At 34.5% G+C, this 15,624-nt stretch overlaps 1 protein-coding gene across 1 annotated transcript in view; it reads left to right on the top strand.

Annotated features, from left to right (window-relative positions):
- Positions 1 to 15,624, top strand: part of PCDH15 (protocadherin related 15) — a 784,172-nt gene that overhangs the window by 286,521 nt on the left and 482,027 nt on the right. The window contains exon 9 of the mRNA XM_059397646.1: positions 9,960 to 10,068. Coding sequence (XP_059253629.1) covers positions 9,960 to 10,068 — 109 coding nt within the window. The remainder of the gene's footprint in view (positions 1 to 9,959; positions 10,069 to 15,624) is intronic.

Raw genomic sequence — 15,624 nt, 5'->3', positions numbered from 1 at the left:
AAAGCATAGGGAATGTGTTTATAAATTGGATTTAAGACTAATGTATCTGAGTGTATAGGAAAGAATTTCACTGAAGCTTCAATTTAATAAAGTGAAATGTTCATTTTAAGTGAATATTCAAACTCTCTGATACACTATCTTAAAATTATGGTTAAGTATAATCATTAGAAAATTTGCTTTGCAGGTTTTGCATCTAAATCTTGGTTTAAGATCAAATAGTAATGAGAGTCCCCCTTCATTCCCTCAAAAATTTAATCAGTTATGCAATTTTAAGTAAAACCTTCAAAATTCATGTCGGTGTCATGTTTTCAGAAAACTGAGCAAGATATGCTCAAATTAGCTTCCAATTTGACATGAAAAAAATTCCATCTCTCTCTGCTTATAACTTGGAGTCAATTTTAATGCCAACTAAATTAATGAGGTAATTTTAATAATACTATAATAATATCCATTACTAAGCGTGGCACTTATTTTTTTTAATATACTGTCTTTCATGAATCCTTATACCAATTAATAGAATGTAGATATTGTTAACCTCACTGTGAAATTATGATTCAAGATCTGAGGGATTAAATAACTTACTGAAAAGTGCTACAGCTACTTATTTAGCAAGTTTGAAATGCTCTCCTGTAGGATGCTGGAGCTCACCACTCAATCTATTGCAATGTTTATGAAACTGTTGGTGTCACTGAAAGGCCATCTCCATGAAGCACTTTGAACCCACATCTCTGTATTTTGAGATACTCTCGTGAAGACCCCATTTTTCAGTTTAGTTGGGTGCAGTAATTTTGTGAACTTGAGATAGATCTTAGTATAGTAAGGAAATGCTTATAAAACATCAGTATGTGTATTTGGAGGTCTTACAGGAATGCAGAAAGCAAGGCTAGGTCTGTGAGGCTCAAGAATCCTTGTAATACTATAGAATGGAGAAGTCCTTTATTCAACTTCTTCCCCCCCCCCTAAGATTTTATTTATTTATTGGACAGACAGAGAGAGAGAGAGAGAGAGCGAGGGCAGCAGGCAGGAAAGAAGCAGACTTCCCCCAGAGCAGGACCCCAATGGGGACTTGATCCCTAGGATTGTGGCCCTGTGATCATGATCTGAGCCAAAGGCAGACACTTAGCTGACTGAGCTACCCAGGCGTTGCTAGTCAACATTTCTTAAGTGCCGATGTGCCCTAAATATTTCTGGTACTTTCCATATGGCCTTTCCCTGCATTCAGGAAAGCTATAGGCAAGCAGACTCAGACATACAGCTAACATGAGTGTTTGATAAATCTTAATAAGGAAGAGTACAGTATTCTCTGTATAGAAATACATAAAGAAAATTATCCACTATACCTCGGGTCAAAGTACTGTACAGGTAGAGGAAAGAGCCAAGTATAAATGAAAAGAGAAAGGGATAAATGGGACTATATTAAAATTAGGAACTTTCCTTCAACATAACAACATTAATAGGGTCTAAGTGTAAGCAACAGAGTTGGGATATAATGTCTACCAAACAGTAAGCTGACCAAAGACTTAACACTGTAATATATAAAGAGCTCTAATGAGCCAGTGAGAAAAAGATAGAAAAATGCACAAAAGACATGAACCAACACCTCACAAATGTCACACATTGTAAAAGAGTTCAAATCACTCTGAGATAACAGTACAGACTTACCAGAATGGTTAAGTCTTAAAACAACTGGAATTATCAACTGTCTGCAAAGCTAGGGAGCACTCAGTAAAGACTGTAATAGGATTAGCCTAGAAAACTGTGTGGCAGGGACCTAGCTCGTCAGAACACATGCAGGTCCAGCAATTGGATTCTCATATTTAATCCAAATATATTCATGTGTAAGAAGACATGTAGAAGGGCACGGCACTCTTTGTCAAGCACGTGCTAGAAACAACCCAAACACCATCACCAGTGTGAAGAGGAGAGAAAGTTGTCTATGTCTCTCTCATGGAACACAGTACTTCCATTGAAATGAGTATGTGGAAACGACACTTTATGGTCCTAACTCTTGTACGCATGCATATCATGTAAGACCTAATAAATGAAGAAAGTTAGTAGTCACACCACATGATATAATTCTATTTATAACACCTTAAGACAAATAATTTTTTTTAAATTAAAAAATACTATTTATGATATTAGAAGGCAGGTTATCTTTAGGATGAAAGGGACAGTAGCAATTCATAGAAAATAGATAATATAGGGCTTCTGATACATGGGCAGTATTCTATTTCTTGTCAGTAGCATTTAGAATTAAATGTAACTGTGATAATTCATCATGCTATGAATTTATGATTTATAAAAGTCTGTTATATATGTACTTCCATATAAAGTGTATTCTTAAAAGGCAAGTTGTAGGTTGTAACAAATAATCCTTATAAACACATGTCTGAGCATGTATTTCATAATTTTTGTAAAATAAATAGCTCAAACTACATTTCTTAAGTCTAAGCAAAGAAATGATTTTAAAAGGCAAAGATTCAAAGAAATGTTTTGAGAAGAAGGGGAGTATTAGTTAAAAAATCAAATATTAGTAAAATATGCAATTGGAATTATGTTCAAATGCACATGTTCAACACAGCATGCCATCAGGGTATATTACGTAAAAATATGTAAAATGTTTTGTAATATGTAAAATATAAAAATATATCTCAAACAATTTTTCAGAGACACATCAGAATAAGAAAGAGTCAGACATGAAGCAGGCCTGGTGTGCTCATGAAAATGATACAACAAAGTATCTGTTTTGCAGTAGTTTTGCTTGTTTCCTTTAATGTGTGATGTAAAGTTTCAGTGATCAGGAGAAGCTGATGCTCTTCGTGGTTCATGACGGTCAGAATATTTCATGTGGGCTCTCGGCTCTTCTATTCTAGAGATGATTATTATCAAAACTGGAAGACTGAAAAGAATCAGACATCATAGATGTTTTAGTATATAAGGTTCAAAGGCATATGTGAATGTTCTACTGTGTGTCTTCTGTGATCCCATAGGAAGGAAGTTCAACTTACTTGGTTTGGCCCACGTCACCCACCTTAATACTGTTTTGTTTTGTTTAGTGTTCACAGAGAATAGAACATTTTAAAATATATTTTCTATACTTATATGTAAATATATACTTATATATAAATCTTACACTTTTTTTTTTCAAGCAATCCAGTATTTCTGCCATTTGAAAAAAGCAAAACTAATCAAAGAAAAAGCAGAAATGGTGGTTCGGCATCTTAAGGGAGTGTGTTAAGTGTGTATGTGTTTATATGAGAGTATGCATGAACACAGCCATTCTTCCTTTCTGTGTCAGTTAATGTATAGAAACAAACAACAATTTGGCTAAATATTTTCAAAAGCTTGCAGGAAAATAACACATTTACCGTATATGAGATAACAATGTCCACTACATTTTCTTTCATAAACTCTAAACCCTATTCTTTCATTAAAGGAGGTGTGTAATAGATTTGAAATACAAATTTGGTGTTAAAAATTTCTTAAGGATATAAAAAAGGAAGTATTTAAGTGTAAAGAACACATAAAATTAATGAAAGGAATTTAAGAATAACATTCAATAATTAGATATTATATAGCTTGCTAACATTTTAAATCACTTAACTATCACTGCTTGCATATATTTATAGGTGATGGTGAGGTTTTTATTATTCTAACATAATTATCTGCTTTCTTAATACTGTAAGATTATTATTTGATTAAAATATAGACCACATAGGGCCGCCTGGGTGGCTCAGTCATTAAGCGTCTGCCTTCGGCTCAAGTCATGATCCTAGGGTCCTGGAATCAAGCCCCGCAGTGGTCTCCCTGCTCCGCAGGAAGCCTGCTTCTCCCTCTCCCGCTCTCCCTGCTTCTATTCCCTCTCTCACTGTATCTCTCTCTGTCAAATAAATAAATAAAATATTAAAGAAATATATATATAGACCACATAGCTAAACAATGATGAGTCTAGTATTCTATAAATAGAAGGGTGACCATTTGAAAGTCCAAATTAAGAATTATAATAATTAAAAAATATATACAAGCTTGACTCTTATGTTAGAGACACATGTGGTATTTTGAGCTCAGTTTACCCTTAGAAGATTGTTTCTTACTGTGCCCTCTCCAGGATTTTCCACTGTAACAGGGCAAGCCTTTCTATTGACCACTCTTGGAGACTATTATGATGTTCTCATTTAATTTAAAATACTATCATGGGTTCAGTGTAATATTATGTGTCTGTTACTCATATGAAGCTATCACTCTAATGCTGAGTTGAAGAATATTTAAAACTTTTTAAAGAAAATTTAGAATTTAAAATGTGCTTTAAATTCTACCTCTATCTTCACTGAGGCCAAAAGCCTTACTAATCAAGTTACTAAATGTCAAATGTAAGTTTTTATTTTCAAAACTCACTACCTCGTTGGCTTGTATGATAAATGATACTGATTAGTTTCCATTGGTGAAATGAAAACTATTTAAGATATAAGAATTGGCTAAAATTATTCAAAGGCAGTCTACCTGCCCAGGAAACAGATTTAGGAACCAAGAGAATTATGTGTGCTTTGAACTTTTGGGATGAGATAGAATGGATCTCACAGTCCTGTAGACCATGACTTTTCTTTGTTTGACTCTGGTTAAAATGGTGAAAGCATTCTACCACCGAAATCTCTTCCCTTGAATGTACTTTTTATGCAAGGTTATAGTTTGAACACCTAAAAGAAAAAAAGAGTTGGGGCTTCCTTAAATCTACAGATCAGTTTCCTTAATCTTCTTTTGTGATTGCTTGTGAATACATTTTTACTTATTATCTATGTAAATAGATACAGATATATCTACACATAGACATACAGCAGAATTGGGACTGAAACACATAGAAGGAATAAGTAGTCCTCACTGACCCCAACCCTCTAATTACCTCTAATTCTTTCTCAAAAGAATTCAAGAGTTGAACATGAAAACATGGTCTTAGTTCTATTGAAAAGACAAGGCGCCTCTCCAGCAAATGATCATGAAGCATGTGTCTCTAGCACAATAATCTTGGGTCTTAAAATCATAGAATCAGAGAACATTCTACTGTAGATAATCTTTTTGTTACTGTTTGATAGATTCTATGATTATCCTTATGACATGAATCTCGCTATGTAGACCTAAATCATTTTAGGGGTGAATCACCATTACTAAATATGTCAGGAAATTTAAGGGCTAATTCAAGGAGCACTGGAATGCAAGCCTGCTCTTCTGTTCACTTGTAAAATGCACCCATTAGCAGGAACAGAATTCTGGAGACAGGACTTCTCAAAGGCAAATAAGACTGAGAGAAGGCAGACCTGCTTTAGGGACAAGGTGTTTAGGTGCCTTTTTAATGTGACTCCAGGAATTCAACTTGATGAATCAACTATGTTGCATACTGTTCGCACTAGGCTGTGGGTTGTGTTTGCGCAGATTGGCCAACAGAGTTTCCAGTGAAGAGTGATTCCAATAATTATGCCAGCATAGAGGATCCTCTTAATCCTCTCCTTAAGGACGCCCAAGCATATTCAAGCCATGGGTGAATTTCTAATTTCTTGAGCATAATTCTTCTGAATCCAACAGTAAAATTAGAAGCTAAGATAAATAAAGGGACAGGATAAATAAGGAGCAGTAGTTACTATCTACTTGAAGAGAATGTTTCTTTAAAGGAAACGTATCTCATAGGTGCTTGCCTTTTCACAAGACCCGTGAAGGTTGTTCTCACAGTAGCTACCACTGGGCTGTTTCCTCAGAGTCCACCTGAGAGTACTGATCTCTTACCAGGTTATTCTACTGTAATTCAATAGAATACAAAGTGACAAGAACATATTAAATGAGTATATAATGTTTGCCAAACCTTGTAAATGATTACATGCTTGTTTTTTTTTTTTTTAAAGATTTTATTTGTTTATTTATTTGAAAGAGAAAGAGAGAAGACAGGGAAGGCCTAAGAGGCAGAGGGAGAAGCAGACTCCTTGCTGAGCAGGGAGCCAGATGTTGGGCTCGATCCCAGGACCCTGGGATCATGACTTAAGCCAAAGGCAGATGCTTCACTGACTGAGCCACCCAGGAGTCCCTACATTTTTTTTTCCATAAACTTCTTGCTTTTTCCAAAAAATTCTTGCTTATTCTAAGGAATTGTGTCCCTCTAGGATTTTCTTGCTTATCTGTATGCCCTTCCAGTGCTTGGCTGCATCTAATATAGAGATTTTTGATGATAGAAAAGTTAAAAAAATGATGCATGTTCTTATGTTGTTTCTTCTAATGAGTGCATATATAATTTTCCTACTCTGGTTTAAATGTTACTTATCTTTATGAGAAATTATATTAAATATTTTAACAGTGTCATTCTAAACAAAACACAGTATCCTTTAATGTTACTTGTTGCTCATGTTAAAAACTCTCAAGATTCAGAGACCCCTATGTACGTGGGAGATAATCTCAGAAATTATATCTGAGAATTCATTCTTCGCCTTTAAACCCAAATTTTCTAAAAAAAACCCCTCATTAATGGTAGCATAAGAAAAATGGTTTTTCTGGGGCACCTGGATGATCCTCGGACTCTTGATTTCAGCTCAGGTCATGATCTCAAGTTTGGGAGATTGAGTCCTGTGTGGAGCTTCTCTCTAAAATGAATAAATAAATCTTTAACAAAAATGGAGAGTAGTTTTTCTTAAGGTAAGTTGCTAGTCTTTATAGCGTGAGACAAGTCAGTCCTAACGAGTTATTCAAGATAGCTATGGTCCTCCCAAATTTCCAGAGACTTATTGAAGACTTCACCCAGAGGGTTGATTTTATTCTCACTAGTACAATTTATGTATTTGTAATATTAAAAGTAAGTTCAGGGTATGGTAACTACATAGTGAAATGGGACTACATGGCTTTTAAATAAATACCTTTCGTCGCTCCTACCTTCACTTCTAGATCCAGTCTCCTGAGTCGTGGACACTTTGGTATTTGCATTTTTAAATCTTCTGATTCTAAATAGCACACTTGCTTCCTTTTATTTCTTCAGTTCTCACCATGTATTTATTAATAACCGACTATGAAAGATGAGCAATGCTATTAGCACCTCTCCCTCCCTCTGGGTTTTGTTTACCATGTTATGTTTAGTTTTATCTATTGTTCACATAATTTTAAATTATATGACTAAAACCCCATTGCTCATCCTAACAACTTTAGATTGTACAGGAGAGGATTTTAAACTATATAACTTGTTACCAAAACTAAAACCACGTAAGCGTGGGCATTTAGCAGCTCCACAGAAACAGTGGAGTAAAGGTGATCAGCTGGGACCCTCTCCCAGAAGAGCTCAGACTCAATTTTTGTTAATTCTGGGTAAGTTATTTCCAACAACAGAAACTGAGGGTCCCTTCGTATATTTCCCTGAGCATGGGAAGGAGGAATGGATTGCAAAAAAAATTCTGAGGTTGGAAATGGCTTCGCAAGGTCTGAATCGACCTGTACTTTGGGAAAAGCTACCACAGATTTGCTAGTTGAACCAGATTGAAGTAGCTTAGCTCTACGGAGACTTTAACGCTCAGATTCCTTTGAAAAAATGTCTGGGATGAGCTGTCAGCCCTTAACTCCTGCATTCAAACATAACGTACTTTGAAGAGCTTTGGATTTTTATCAGTTCCAAGAGAAATCCAGGATTACAGAGGAAGTAAAATGGAAATTGGGAAGGGGTGTGTGTGTCTGTGTGAGTGAGAGAGAGAGGGGAGGGGAGGGGGGAGGAGAGAAAGCATAAAACAGAAAAAGAGGGACAGAAACAGGGAGCAAGGGGAAGAGTCTAAGAAAAGTATTCTGTTGTAATGTGTTGTACTCTGTGAAAACAGCAGCAACAACAACAAAATAGTAGTCATCTGGATTTAATGGCATAATTTTGATACTGACTTGATATTTTCATGGTGCTGAATCCACGTTTCAGCAAGTGAATAGCGTATTAGAAAGTTATCCCTACCAGGAGCTCTCTGTTTTAGGAAAATATTAATAATGTTTAGACTACTGAGAGCCCAAGAGAGATTATGAACTGGGCAGAGTCCCTCAGATGTATGTGAACTCCATATTATTGGTCAGTGATTATTTTTAATTATTGCAACTTCAATAATTTAATATATTTTAGTACTATAGCTATGCTTAACATCACTTAACATAATAACTAATCAAAATTAAGTATCAGACAGTACAGTTTAATACCATTGCCTTTTTAGCATGGCACCACTGTGCATTTCTGCTGAGATTAGAAATTACTGATTTTCTTTGAAAGTACATGATATGTGTCAAGGTTCTATCATTTGAGAAGAATTAAAGTAACATTGTAGTGATTCCTTAGAATGTGAAGTTATATATTTAAATAGACATTATTTCCCTTTAGAATTACTATTATAGGGGCACCTGGGTGGCTCGGTCGTTAAAAATCTGCCTTTAGCTCATGTCATGATCCCAGGATCCTGGGGATCGAGCCCCGCATCAGGTTCCCTGCTCAGGGGTAGGCCTGCTACTTCCTTTCCCACTCCCGTAGCTTGTGTTCCCTCTCTCACTGTGTCTCTCTCTCTCAAATAAATAACATCTTTTAAAAAATAGAATTATTATTATATTTGGCCTGAGCATTGTAGAGACTTAAAGCAGTATTTCTCAAGCTGTGTTCTAAGGGAGTGTAAGAGTTTAAGATGTAAATGGGTGATTCTAGAAAATGTGCAAATAAACCCCTTTCTTGGACAGTCATTATGCAAATTAGCACATAAGTCTCTGAAAAGACCTGCAGTAGAGTAGATTAGCTTTTTGAAAAGTTATTTAATACTATGCATCACAAACTTATCTGTGTGGAGTGCATATTTGTTTTTTCAGCATACCTGTTATAAATTATAACTTATAATTTAGTACAGGGGTTAACAAATCACATCCTATTCACCATTTGTTTTTGTAAATAAAGTTTTATTGCAATATAGTCATGCCCATTTCTTGTTTTTGTGTTAATAGTGGCAGAGTTGAAAAGCTGACTCAGATACTTTATGTCCTGCAAAACCTAAACATATTTATTATCTGGTTCTTAACAGAAAAATGTTTGCCTATCATGATAGGAGAAAGTCCACCTCTGAATATCATATTGGGAAACAAGGACTTAGAGAAATGTATTGCTATTTTAAATAACATCTTCTGGGCGCCTGGGTGGCTCAGTGGGTTAAGCCGCTGCCTTTGGCTCAGGTCATGATCTCAGGGTCCTGAGATCGAGTCCCGCATTGGGCTCTCTGCTCAGCAGGGAGCCTGCTTCCTCCTCTCTCTCTGCCTGCCTCTCTGCCTACTTGTGATCTCTCTCTGTCAAATAAATAAATAAAAATCTTTAAAATAAATAAATAAATAAATAAATAACATCTTCTTATGGATAACTACAAGTTAAATGTATATACATGCATGATATGGAATTAATTTTAACTATATAAAATTTGCAATGATGGGGCTTTGATTGTTATTCGACTAAAGCATCACTTTTTAAAGATTTTATCTTAATATAATTAAGTTATGTGAAATTTTGAAACACGATCTTGGAAGAAAAACAATGTAAATATTCTTACAAATCTTGTCTAAACACAGATAAAAATAATACTTGATAGCCTCACATTTTTTCTGATTTAATTATATCTAGGGAAGAGTCAAACTGTATTGATATCTTTCTCTAAGTTCATAATTAATCTGTCTTTTCATTTTGACCTTGAGGCCACATTGCTCTTTCTTCAGATTCAAAATTGTCTAATATGTTAAGTTACAGATCTTGAAACCTGATTTTGAGTACTAGCTCAGATATTACCTGCCTGTCCAGACTATAATATCTAATCCCTGAAACCTGAGTGTAATACTAGCTCAGATATTACCTAGCTGTCCAAACTATAATACCCAATCCCTGAGTGTCAGTTTTTCATGAGGCATTAATAATAAAGCTGAACTAAACTGTCTGAATTTTTTTCCAGGAAGAACTGAACCCCATCATTGTTACCCCGCCCATCCAAGCTGTTGACCAGGACCGGAATATCCAGCCACCATCAGATAGGCCAGGCATCCTCTACTCCATCCTTGTTGGTTTGTATTTACTCACATTTTACACTCTCAGTCATCACTCTCGAACCATGTAGAAAAAGCGGTCTCAAATCAAAAGAAACACCTTTAATAACAAAGTTGATCTCCTTGGAAATTACTATTTTTATGTAAAAATGAATTTTAAAATAACGGCTTTTCTCTTAGAATTAGTTTTAGTGAAATGTGTAGAAGAAAACGTGGAATTTTTTTTAATTGAAGAAGTGAAGCCACTTTAAAAAAAATGAATAATAATCTACATATTGGTAGTTTTCTCTGTGTTACTTCATAAAGAATTCTCTAAGAAAAATTTGAAAAAAAATTAATTGAAAATATATACTGTTTGCTCTACTAGTATTTTACCATAGGTTAAATGTAATTATGTAATTCTGAAAATATATGACTGAATTAAATAAGGGTTTTTGGAACCATATGGGAGAAAGGCCATGATTACCCAAGGGTACACAATATATTATACCCTTGGCTAATTTTTCCTGGAAAAATTTCACAGGAGCTATTCTAGTTCATCATTGTGCATATACTGGTAATTGTACCAAAGCAAAAATGATGAGAATTTTATTATGATACTCTTCTCAAATTACTTTTGCTAAAATACGGGTGTTGCTGCTTTGCATGGTTTATAGTCTCTAGAGAGAGAGAGATGCGTGTGAGACAGATCATAAATCTCTTCATGAAGAAGAGGTTGCTTTTGAAGTATGCTTCAGAATGATTTTCAGTCATTCATTGCCCTCAACCCCTTTCTAATCCTAAGCCTTCAGCCTGTGTATGTGCACACATGCATAGTAATACAACAGTCTACAAACATTAGATACATTTCCAAATATGACGTTATATCCCACTTAGAAATGTTGTCTGTAAGAAAGTTGTCTCTGGAACTACACACTTGTCATAAGCCAGTTACATATATAAGACTATTACATTTTTAGAAAGACCTTATGAACATAAGCATCCATCTTTTAAGTCTGTAAGGGCCTTAGCATAGATAAAAAGAAATAGCCATTGTTCCTCTCATTAACAGAAGGGTTGACACCATGTAGGTCACTGTGCTAAATACTATAGATGCAAAGATGAGAGATAAATGTTTTAGGTTAGGGAGGGGTGGAGTCTATGGCTAGAAACATGTCCAAAGATAAATTCAAACACCTAGTTCTAAGCACTAGAAATAACCTATGAACCACATATTACATGAGATCATGGAAAGAAAGTGCAAAGTATTTCTGAGAAAATTGCTTAGAGTTATTTCAGCAGAAAGATCAGGGTTTCCAGGAAGAAATTACCTAGAAGGCTGATACAGCGTGTACTAAGTCCAAAGGATGAAATTTAAGGTCCTACTGTAACTATCATCAGTTCTGGAATCATTTCTTCTCCTATTGATTCCCCCAGCAACCTGAAAAGCTCAATCCATTGTTTCCTATGATGTGTCCAGTTGCTTTCTTCAAGAAAAATGATACCATTGTATCTGGGATGGGTGAGGGGTGTGGGATTAGCAGGGATAAATGAGTGAAAGATATTCAAACTATAAGCAAAGTCAAAAATTCATAATTGAAAAAAAAAAAAAGCCTCAAAATTGACTACTGCCTTAAAATGGAAATTGTTTCATCCCAAAATGGGGAAGGGCAGTTGGTGGGAATTAGTAAAACTCTGATAGTCGGTCCAACCAATGCTCCTTTCATGTTTTACTATTAGGAAGATGAAATTTAGGTTTAAATTGGAACATGTACTAAAGAGCAAAAGAGTGACAGTAAAATCTCAACTAATAAGTACAAAATAGAATCTTCTGGTAAACTAAAATTTTCAATGAAACTGACATAAATTTAGATGAACTGAATTATTTTTGTTTGGGCACTTATGATTTTACAAACACTGAGTTGGATATTTAATGAAGCCCTTTAAGTTTATTATAGTCAATATAATTAAAATCATAGCACATGTAAGATTAAGGTTTTAATAATTTAAGGACCCATCCGAGGTAAAGATATTGAAAATAGACAAGTAAAGACTCCTGAAAATTTGCTCTTCCATAAAAGCAATGAAAAATTGGTTTTAAAAAAAAGGGAACATCATAATTTTGGGTCATTAATTCCTAAATTAACCAAGGCTTAAAAACAACCCAGGGAACATTTATTCAAGAAAAACAGATGACTCTTTGTAATAACTTTTTTTTTTAACTCAGTGGAATTTTTCACTTGCCTAATTCCCATTGCCTGCTCTTTAGTTTAGCAGTAACACTAAAAAATAACAACCTGCCCACCCCCCTCCAAAGTAGCCTGGTAGTCATTGGAAGAAGCAGAACAAAACTTGGTGGTTCTCTGGAAGAACCCACATGAAAACCTGACTCAGATTTCACCCAGCACAAAAAGCCTTATTTGGGAGCTGGAGGGGAAGATGGGAGAGGAGTTTGTCAAAAACAGTTACAGGCAAGTGTTTTTAATTTATTGCTGCCTGAAGTGATAGATAACAATTGGGACAACCAATAGGCTAAATAAAGAGTAAATTTTAAAAAGAAGGCAGAAATTATATACATAGGGTCTGTAAAAAGTTTTGACATATTTCTAGGAATCTTAGGGCAAAAATAAGAACAGTGTAGTGTGAATTCTTGAAAACATCTGAGAATACCTTGGGTTTTCAGCTCTGGGTTACCTTGAGTTTCTGGAAAAGCAGAAAGCAAAAGCTAAGGTCAAATTCTAAACAGCAAGACTGAAGACTAAAGATGTGACCCAAAATACACAAAGTCCTCCTCAAAAAAGACTAGGAGAATTACTGCTTCTAAATATGTTCAAAGATATCTTCCAGTTATTAACTAACCACTGAACTAGTACAGATTTCAGTGGAATCACATGACAAAGAATGCAGATTTTGGAGTATTAGTTCAGAAATAATTAGTTGAGAAAACGAATGAGCACAACTAAAACAAGCAATATTCTCCATAGCTCCTGGGGAAGAAAGGAATCTGATTTTCAGTGTTGTCACATAATACTATTTGCAGTGACCAGTTTTTAACAAAAATTATGAGATAGAAAAATACAGGGAAGAATGGTTGATACACAAGGCAAAAAAAAATAACAAAATTGTTTCTGAGGAAGCCCAGACATTGGGCTTACAAAGATTTTCAACTGGGTGGAGGTCGGGGGGAGACACAACAAGAACCTTTGATCGGGTATTTAAAATATGTCCAAAGAACTAAAGAAAATCATATGCAAAGAATTACATTAAAATATGGGAATGCTATCTCGTCAAATAGATATTAACAAAGAGACATAAATTATAAAAAAGAACCTAATAGAAATTTTTGAATTGAAATATACAACAACTGTAAATTAAAAATTCACTAGCAGGGCTTAATAGAAGATTCAAGTATGGAGAAGAAACAATCAGCAAATTTGAAGAGAGAGCAATTGAGATTATCAAATCTGAGAACAGAAAGAAAATAAGAATGAAGAAAGTGAAGAAGAGAGCCTCAGACACTTGTGGGATACCATTTTGTATACCAAGATATGCGTAACAGGAGTCCCAGGAGAGAAGAGAAAGGGGCTGAAAGAATATATGAATAAATAATGGTTAAAAACATCTTAAATTTCAGGAAAACAATCTGCACATCCAAGAAACTCAGTGAATTTTCAAAAAGTATAGACTTAAAGATATTCAGACACATCTCAATCAAATTACCAAATTACACAGACAAATAAAGAATTTGGAAGTACAGGTGACTTTTCATGGATATTAGTTCTCCATAAAGTTATGATTTATCATCTGGAACCATGGATGCCAGGAAACAATAGGATGACATATTCAAATTACTAAAAGAAAAAATTGCTCATCAATAATTCTAAATACGACAAATATTTCCTTCAAAAAAAGAATGAGAAATTAAGACATTTCCAGAAAAAGAAAATGAGAGAGTTTGTCAGTAGCAGACCTTCTCTATAAGAAATATCAAAGAGAAATCTAAGTCTAAAATTAAATCACAATAGTGATTTAGTAACTCAAAGAGTAACTGTTTAGCTCTTTAAACAGTACATACGAAAAATATTATTTAACACAAAATAAGTCAGTAATAGAATAATAGAGGAACAGAAAAGTCAGGAAATATAGAAGACAGAAAACAAAATGGCAAATGTAATCATACCTTTTTAGTAATCACAACCAATGTAAGTTAATAAAATGTTCCAATTAAAAGGCAGAGATTAGCAGAATGGATAAAAAAGAAAGGAAAACATGATCTAACCATACATTGTCTACAAGAGACCCACTTCAGATAGGGAGACATAAACCTTTGGGGTGTAAAAGGTTGTGAAGACACAGTCCACACAAATGATAACTAAAAGTGAGCTGAAGTAATACTACTAATGTTAGACAAAAATAGATTATACAGTAATATTTTTTATATGAGACAATGATGGACATCTTATAGCAACAACAGAGTCAATCCATTAAGAAGGTATAATAGTTAAAAACATATATGCACCTAACAATAGAGTCCAAAAGTACATGAAAGCAAAAACTGATAAACCTGAACAGGGAAAATAGATCATTCAAGCATGATAGTTGTAGACTCTGCAACCCTACCATAAGTAATGGATTCAACAGCTAGACAGAGGGGAGCAAGGACAGAATTGAACAGCATTGCAAGCCAACCATACCCTACAGATATTCATATAACTGAAACCCAAAACAATGGAATACACCTTTTTCTTAAAGGCACATGAAATATTCTTCAATGTAGACCACAAGTTAGGCCACAAAACAGGTGTTATTAAATTGAAAATGATTGAAATTATACAAGCTATTGACCACAATGGAAAGAAATCAGAAGTCACTAACAACAGAAATTTGGAAACACACATATATGTGGAATTAGACAGATGCTCCTGAATAGTCAGTGGTTCAAAGGAAGAACCACAGAGAGTAAGAAAACTACTTTGAGATAAGTAAGAATTAAAACATGTCACACCAGAATTTATGGGATGAAGATGAAGAAATACTCAGAGCGAGATTTATAGTTGAGCATGCCAACTTAATAAAGAAGAAAAATCTTATCAACAATGTACTTCCTCAAGACTGTGGAAAAGGATGCGCTAACTAAAACAGAGATCTCATAAGGATAGAAATAATGAAGTTTAGAGTGGAAATTAATGAAATAGAAAATAAAAAGCACAGTGAAGAATATCAGTGAAACTAAAATTTAAATTCTTTGAAAGGAAAAACAAAACTGACAAACCTCGAGCCATGTTGTTCAAGAATATAAAAGAGAAGAAGCAATTTACTCACTCTAGGATGAATGAAGGGACCTTATTGCTGACCTTTTAGACAGGAGAATGTTATAAGGGTATGTTACCTACAATCATGCACAAATTAGAAAACTGCTGTGGTCAAATTATTAGAAAAACACAAGCTATCAAAACAGACTCAAGAAGACAGAAAATTCTGAGCTAACCTATGACCAGTAAGAACAATAATATATCAAAAAACTTCTCAAAGAAAAACCCAAGACCAGAAGTCTTGACCAGGGAATTCTACCAAAGTTAAAAAAAAAAAAAAAAA

Source organism: Mustela nigripes, chromosome 4 (genome assembly GCF_022355385.1).
Source record: "Mustela nigripes isolate SB6536 chromosome 4, MUSNIG.SB6536, whole genome shotgun sequence".
In the NCBI taxonomy this organism is placed as follows: Eukaryota; Metazoa; Chordata; class Mammalia; order Carnivora; family Mustelidae; genus Mustela; species Mustela nigripes.
This window is presented reverse-complemented; position numbering and strand designations above follow the sequence as displayed.